General features: G+C 34.3%; 1 protein-coding gene across 1 annotated transcript; it reads right to left on the bottom strand.

Annotated features, from left to right (window-relative positions):
* Nucleotides 1-5,928: 5,928 nt before the first annotated feature.
* Nucleotides 5,929-7,630, bottom strand: LOC132042512 (GTPase activating protein 1-like). Its single transcript, XM_059433029.1, has 3 exons — nucleotides 7,413-7,630; nucleotides 6,641-6,736; nucleotides 5,929-6,235 (listed from the first exon to the last, which is right to left on the bottom strand). The coding sequence occupies exons 1-3, from the start codon at nucleotides 7,521-7,523 to the stop codon at nucleotides 5,942-5,944; spliced, it is 501 nt and encodes a 166-aa protein (XP_059289012.1). The 5' UTR covers nucleotides 7,524-7,630; the 3' UTR covers nucleotides 5,929-5,941.
* Between the last annotated feature and the right edge of the window lie 828 nt (nucleotides 7,631-8,458).

The following is an 8,458-nucleotide window of genomic DNA, read 5'->3' as shown; positions in this document are numbered from 1 at the left end:
ATAAGCGGATTAAAAGAAAACAGTAACCTGTTTGGTACTTCAAAAATAGTTGTTTCAAGATACAGTTGTTGGAAAATGTAGATATTTTCAAAGGGGTTTTTGATGGCTGAAGGAACTCTCTCCAAACGATCTTGTGTGGATGTATTTATATGAGAAATATGCTAGGGTTTCTATGACTTGAATTGGGCGGGATTTCAAGTCAAATTTATTTCAAAATCAGAACGTTGGGGCTGAACCACGTGATTAGCTTCAAACTTTTCCCCAAAACAGACCGATTTTCTTCTGGTCTTGAAGATTCGTTGTGTTTGTAGTGAGAAAACGATGATCCTTTCTCTGTCAACGACAGAGCAAGCAGATCCAGGGGACGTTGTCATGCGGAAATAGGGAAGGCAAAATCTGTGGAGGCGAAATGGAGGTTGTATGCTAACTAAAAATGGGTGAGGGAGAGAGAGACGAGAAAGACAAAGGAGGGAGTGTATGAGAGAGGAGGGAGTATGCGGCTGCTGAAGAGGAGAAAGAGAGAGAGATTATCGTTATTAGGTTAAAGGAAATGGGCTGGACCGGGTCGGGTCGGGTAATGTGGTGTGGGCTGGTCCATTAAGGATCCGTTTGGGCTATGTGTTTTGGGCATATTAGTTGGCTGAAAATTGTTGGCCTTTCTTTTCAATTTTAATTCTTTCTTGGGCTTTTAATTTAACATCTAATACAATGTATATTATGTGAAGGTAAATAGTAACTAGTAGAAATTAAAGGATTTAATAAAGTAAGATTAATTGTAACGCGTGCAAAATCCGAAAATGAAACGATGATGAGCCATTAAAAGATTTGTGATAAAGTAACGAAAGTAATGTTGATAGAAAATAGTAAATGAAAGTAATGATATTAATAGCAGTAAATAGTAGCGAAAATAAAATATTTAGATTTAATTAATTTAAAAGCCCAAGGAAATAAATTGGAATAAAGGAGGGACAAAATTGGGTGTCAACACATAGTCCAATTGTGAATCACTTTCACATTCACTTTTTTGAATTGCAAAACTTACATCAATTGGAGTCTTTGCGATATTGAAATTCAAATACTTGAACTTTTCAAGTACCCTTTCAATATAATGAGACTGTGATAATGCTAGACCTTTTGCAGTTTCATGGATCCTAATTCCTAAGCCTTTCATGTCAAATTTGCTAGCAAGCATACGCTTAGTAGCATTTATGTCGGCAATATCTCTACTCATTATCAACATGTCATCAACATATAAACAAACAATGACTTTATGATTTGAAGTATTTTTTAATGTAAACACATTTTTCACACTCATTGATCTTAAATCCATTTGCCAAATTGGTCAAATTTTGCATGTCATTGTTTGGGTGCTTGTTTTAGTCCATAAGGCGATTTAACAAGTTTGCACACTTTCCTGTCTTTACCAGGAACCACGAAACCCTCAGGTTGTTCCATGTAAATTTCTTCCTCTAACTCTCCATTTAAGAAAGCTATCTTAACATTCATTTGATGGATTTCAAGACCATACACGGCCGCTAGTGCTATTAACACCCGAATGGATATTATCCTTGTTATTGGCGAGTATGTGTCAAAATAATCAAAACCTTCTTTTTGTCTATAACCTTTAACAACAAGTTTTGCCTTATATTTGTCAATAGTACCATCAGCTTTCATTTTCCTTTTAAAGATCCATTTCGAACCTAAGGGTTTATTTTCGAGAGAAAGATCAATCAATTCCCATCTATGGTTGTTCAAGATTGATTCAATCTCACTATTGACTGCCTCTTTCCAAAATGGTGAATCCAAAGAAGACATGGCTTATTTAAACATTTGAGGCTCATTTTCAAGCAAAAACTTCACAAAATTCAGTCCAAAAGAAGTAAATGTCCTTTGACGTTTGCTACGCCTTGAATCTTCTTTACTTGGTGTATTTTCCTTTGGTTCTTCTCGTGGTCGTTTAGATCTTTCGCTGGACGACTCACATTCATGCTTATATGGATAAAGGTATTCAAAGAATTCAGCATTATCTGACTCAATTACCGTATTAACATGGATGTCGGGATTTTTAGATTTGTGAACCAAAAATCGACATGCTTTGCTGTTAGTAATATATCCAATGAAAACACAATCCACAGTTTTTGTCCTATTTTGACCCTTTTGGGTATAGAAACTTGTACTTTAGCTAAGCACCCCACACTTTGAAATGTTTCAAGTTGGGTTTTCTTCCTCTCCATTTGTCATATAGAATAGATTGTGTTTTGCTGTGGGGCACTCTGTTGAGTATTCGGTTAGCTGTATGAATAGCTTCCCACCACAAGCTCTGTGGCAAACCGAAATTTATTAATAAAGCATTCGTCATTTCCTTTAATGTTCATTTTTTCCTTTCCGCAATTCCATTAGATTGTGGTATGTAAGAGGCAGTGGTTTGATGAATAATTTCATATTCTAAACATATATCTGCAAAAGGAGATTCATACTCTCCACCCCTATCACTTCTTTTCATTTTTATATTTTTATTCAATTGATTTTCGAGTTCATTCTTGTATTTCTTAAATGCTTCATCCTTACTATTAAGCAAATAAACATAGCAATATCGAGTGCAATCGTCAATAAAAATTATGAAATACTTTTTCCCACCTCGAGATGGTATTGACTTCATATCACAAATATCTGTATAAATTAAGTCTAAAGGATTGAAATTCCTCTCAATAGACTTATAAGGATGTTTAACAAACTTAGATTCAACACATATTTGACATTTTAATTTATTGCACTCGAATTTAGGAACTTGTGAAATACAGAACACTAATTATGATGTGTAATTTAAGAAAATATTTTAGCTAGGAAAAATAAATAAAATAAAAGATAATTATTATTCATAAATAGGTCTTAGAGATAGCTATGACAAGTAAATTTTCTTCTTTTAAATGTGGCTTCACTTTGGATATTAAATGGATTTGTCATAATCAGATATATTCAATTGGGGTGTATAGTTTTTTAAATATACAATGCACGAGAAATGATGTAAAGTTTTTTTAGAAAGTGCTATTATTTTCTTCCAAAAGATCCATCTTTATGACGGAGGATTTAGATATAAAATGTACGAGAAATACCAGTCCACGGATTACATACATGCTTGACAAATTCCAAACTTTTCCAAGCATAAAGCACTATGAAACATCCTACTAAGGATTTGAATATTTGTCTCCAGCTTTTGTATATTTAACATTGTGATGGAATTTCTTGCAAATGGATTAAGGCTTTCGTCGCTTGTATTGCATGTCGGCATATATTGAAATCCTCAAATTCTATTCTTTGCCAGAGTGGAAACAGAACAATAACCTTTCCATCTTCATCACTTACGTAGAGAATTATTAGAAGCAACTTAGCCACATACCAGACGAACTTCTGGTTAGAGTAAAGCTAGCATAGCATTTGAATACACTTTGGAATCACCTAAGGTTATAATGGGATATTAAATAAGATACTCTACTTTTAATTAGAGATCTTGAATTCGAAAGACTGAGAAAGAAAAAGATCATGATAGGGTGCGGTTCTCCCTTTAGTGGGCACGCAATGTGAATCCGAATTAAACGAACCTCAAAGTGAGTACCAAATGTTGAAAATATGATATCTCAAAAAGAATGTCTGAGCTCATTTTTTTAAGATAACATTATTAATAATGAGGGTCATTGATATGCTAATCATTTAAACTTCTAAGTGATCTCCATTTTGTAACAGATCCTTTGTTATTCATCGACGTTTACTTCTTTTAATGGCCATTTCCATTTGCTCTTCATTAGCCTCTTTCAAAAACTTATTGCTCCCAAACGCACACGCAAGTATACGTGGTCGTACAAGTAATATAGACTGTTAAGTCCAGATATCGATCCCACAGAGACTTAGATTCTACTGTTAAGCTAATTCAAATTCGGATGAAACTATTCAAGAAGGTGAAAATCAAGATGTTTATTGTAGTAAACTAAAACTGAAACGTAAACAATTTGTGATGGGTGTTTTTGTGACTGGGAATATCTTGACAAAGATTGTAAGAATTATCAGATGAGAGAAAGATCTAGGGTCATGGCTTTCGACAATCCAAATGATCTTCGTACAATTCCACCTATTTTATTTCCGGGTTACTAGTTGACGGTTAATTATACTTTATGATATTCTCTCGAACTACTCACAAGCCCGTAGATGTTACTATAACGCCTATATCTCTATGGTCATGTATAGGTAACAAGAACGCATTTATTTCTCCGTATTCAACTAAGTAAGGCTAAAGGGTATATCTCTATCCTCGCAGCGAATCGATTAAATCGAACAAACTCTATTTATTCTTATTACGTACGTGAATTCCTTTCTCAAGTTCAATTCGCGCACTACGTATAAGTTGTTCTAACTATTGGCCGTATAATCAAACAATTAAGATCAAGAATAAATAAGCAACCCAAAATATGGAAAATCAATAGATAATAATTGTCATCAAATCAACTTTCAAGTCTTTCGCCACAACCCTAGAATTAAGAAGTTTAGCTACTCATGATTCGATCATAGACAAGAGAATTCATGAATAACCTAGGGTTGAAAAAGATGAAAAATAAAATAAACCTAGAGAGAGAAAAGAGAACGGTGGCTTACAAGTCTTTGAAATAATCCCACCACCGTTCTCAGCAAAATAAAACGTCTATATATAGTCTAGGGTAAAAATAAAAAATAAGGAAACCAAATCCTAGTCGAACCGGAGGCCGCGCGGAACCCCGCTTTCCTTCCGCATCGCGGAAGGATCGCGCAATGTTCTGTAGCTTTCCGATTTCCTTCCGCATCGCGTGATAGTGCTGGGGCTGGTCTTTGCCCGCTTTCTTCACGCGATGCGGATGAAAAGCGGGCCTTCGCCCGCTTTTTTTCTTTTTTGTTCATCGTCATGGTCTTCAACTCGTCACCTCGTCTAATCGTCATAAGCTCCAAAATCACTCACTTTCAAAGACGCTTTTCCATCGTTTGTCATCTTCGTACCTATACACATGAAATATGACGACATAAGTTCAAATACGACGATTGCATCATGAATTAAGCGATCAAAGTCATAAGAGTAGGATGTAAAATGACACAAAACATGATATTTGTGCCAAATAGGTCATTATTATTCTTATAAACGTTAGGCATCTTCCAACTATTTGATGAGATGGCTTTTGTTACCTATATATATCCAAGTTCTGCTCTTTCGAAGTGCAGATGTAGAGAGATTCTTCCTTATATATATTCTAAGTCCACTCATTAGGGAAGTTCACATATTAAGGGAAATTCTTCTTCCGATATTCTATTGTTGGGGTTTCCACCGAAATAAATCTTTGTTAGATTTCGCACTACAAAAAAAAAATGAATTATTTGCGGAAATTGAAAGTTGCAATTTGTGAGGGTTTTAGCCTCCGCTAGTTAATAGAGGAGGCAAAACCCCCACCCCCCCCCCCCCCGCCCGGAATTGTAACTTTCAACTTCTACAAACCACTTTTGTAGTGTCGGTTCCTACTTTTATACTAGAAGAGCTTGTTAAATCCTGAGAAATACACCTGTATCGGGTGAAATATCATTAACGACAATGTCTTTGAAATGCCTAAAGGTTTCAAGAATTCCTTACAGTGTTCGTGATAAAGTATTTTCCGTAAGATTTCCAACACCAAACACTCGTTGAGAAGCCAAAAAAGAAAACATTTTGGAAGAAATACAATGGATTATGTAATCAGATTATCAGAGGCAGATTTTGTTGTAAGCATATAAGCAGCAACAACAAATGGACAAGTTCATTTAATTGAATACTACAATATTCATATCGATAAGTACAAAATCTAGCTTTTCTTACAAGGCCGGCCATTAAGAATTCAAAAAAAACAGCAAGCATAACGTACATGATGGTCACAAATAGCTTGAATAGAATTAGCTATAGATTCTTGGAACCAGGAATGTCTATCCATTGCAACCGGAGCTCTATTTCACCACACTCAACATTCCTCAACCTGATAAACACATGTTGGACAACCTTGCCATTTTCATAGACAATACAGCTTTCTTCAGAATAACAATTCTGCCTGCTTGGCGTTATTTTGGAAATTATGGTTCCATTAGGAATGTTCTGACAGCGCGTTGTAATTACTGCATCTATAAGTGGTACAATGTCAAGTTCTGCGTCGCCCATTTTATCATCGGGAGAAAATGTATCCTTGTCATAAACTTGCTGCAATGGCAAGAGTTGAAACAGAATAAGGATCACTCTGTTTTTATTACTATTGAAAACAAGTCCACAAGCTACTGAAATTGTAAAGGTCATCTAGCAGCAGGGGTGTCAATTGGGGGGTTGGCCAGAATTTGGGCGGGCAAAAAGAGCTAAAGTAAGCTCATCACTAATAACCCGCCCGAAGGTAACTTGGACTGAAATGGGATATGGCCCTAAGTATTGACATTTGATTAACATACATTATAATTTACCTTTAAAGACTGAATTGATGCAGTAGGCATGATATTTTCTGCTAAAGGCTGTCATTTTAGGTGTCTTATTCTTTAATTTCCTCTTGGTAAAGCAAAGTATGCAATATGCTGTATAATTAATTTCTTAATCAAACAAAATGAAGGAAATTAGTACCAGCTTGATTGGGAGAATAGGTTCAGAAATACATAGCGTCAAGTCTTCATTCCATTCGGGATTTACATTCTTCTTCACCACTCGAGTCTGCAATTTCTGCTTCCATTAATAATAGACACAACATTAGTGAACACCATCTGAAACAACACTGCTCTAAACACAATTTTGTCAAGATACTGAAAATCACTCTGTTGAATTTCATCTAAGATTATTCTTCTCTTTTCCTTTTGTCTGTCTTTTTTAACTTAGTTGTTATGTTTGATTTCTCGAGAGTTAAATTGATTAATTTTTTTTAAATCTAATTGGATTAGATCTGTTTAATATTTTATAATTAAAATTTAAATATTAAAAAACTATACGAAAACTACTGCAATTTGTAACTTTTTTCATTTCAATTTGATAAAAGAAAAATACATTTTAGAATATTGATCAAGTTTATATAGTTTGAATGTAAGTACAGAAAATGGTCAACAATTTCACAATTCCCCAAACATACAACAAAAAGGAGAGATAAGATAAACAAGCTTTGGTTTTCTCATCTTGCTTTACAGATAGGAAATCCTGAAAATTACATAATTTTTCTGTGATAATTACAAATAACACATAGAAATTCTGCGGTTAGTGGAAAGGTAATATGAATATGTCAGAATTTTCAATACACAAAATGGCCAAAGAAGGGAATTTCGAGGACAAAGACAATTTTATGTTCCAATGTAAGAGGATTAAAAAAGAAGCTGAAACTGATAGAATGAAGAAGAGAAGAGGAAATTACCTGTTTGCCCATCTTAACAACAACATAAGGATCACTGCTTCTTAAATCTCTAATGGCCAAATTTATGCCTCTGATTATACGGATTCTCAGAAGACCCAACTGATTCTCCATTCCAACTTCAATACAATCTTTAATTTTACACACAATTTACGCGTATAAGAAAGAAAGAAAGAAATTGTAGTGGTGATTCTTGTGGTTCCTCAAAAGTCGCTAGCCTTATATATATGGAGTAGGGAATGGGCAGGGGTCTACAGAACTGCAGCCTGCAGGTTTGACAAATTGAAAGTGTACAGGAGAAAGGGTAGTTTATAGTGTTAAGACACATCTAGAATGTTACTACTATTAGTGGTCGTTTGGTTCATGGTATAAGAGAAGTTATCCCGGCGCTAATTTTTATACCACGTCGCAGTATAAGATAAAATAATCCCTAATAAATTTATACTTGCACCAAACGTATAAAAATTGGGCTACTTAATAAATTTCACCTTATACCTTCTTAACTCCATTTATACGTAGATTATTTTATACCATCTTTTAGATGATAAAATAATCCCACTGTATGATAAATTAGTCCCGGATTATAATCCCGGACTATTTCGACCAGCAACCAAACGACCACTTAAAGTCAGTCGGGTAAAGTATTACTCCATTCATTTTTATTTTCTGAAATTAAATTCTGTCTGAATTAAGAAAATATGCTGCTACAAAATATTTAGCTTTTTTCTCTATTGATTCGATCTTTAGTTTGTTTGCACATGCGTTAAAAAATGAATTTTGACATAACTGAAAAGTGAACTTAAGAACATATCCCATAATTACATAAAAAGACGATAATTTACCCATAATTACATAAAAAGACGATAATTTATTCTCTCAGCAGCGAGACACTTTAATAGTCACTCACATATTAAGGCAGAAACATTTGAAGCGTGAATGATATAATATATGAAAATTTAATATTAGAAAAACCAAAATATATATGGGTCTCACGACTCAGAATTTTCATTCAAAGAGTTCGAAAAAAAATAACATAAGTCAAATATAAA

Source organism: Lycium ferocissimum, unplaced genomic scaffold, assembly GCF_029784015.1.
Source record: "Lycium ferocissimum isolate CSIRO_LF1 unplaced genomic scaffold, AGI_CSIRO_Lferr_CH_V1 ctg1577___fragment_2___debris, whole genome shotgun sequence".
NCBI lineage: Eukaryota > Viridiplantae > Streptophyta > Magnoliopsida > Solanales > Solanaceae > Lycium > Lycium ferocissimum.
Note: the sequence above shows the minus strand (reverse complement) of the source record. Positions and strands in the feature narration are given on the sequence as shown.

Bases quoted from the DNA above. Each gene is read 5' to 3' on its own strand.
- LOC132042512 (XM_059433029.1), bottom strand. From the start codon at position 7,523: ATGGAGAATCAGTTGGGTCTTCTGAGAATCCGTATAATCAGAGGCATA. The intron at 6,737-7,412 runs GTAATTTCCTCT...TAATGGAAGCAG, and splicing joins TTGTTAAGATGGGCAAACAG to AAATTGCAGACTCGAGTGGT. The intron at 6,236-6,640 runs GTACTAATTTCC...TTGCCATTGCAG, and splicing joins CTATTCTCCCAATCAAGCTG to CAAGTTTATGACAAGGATAC.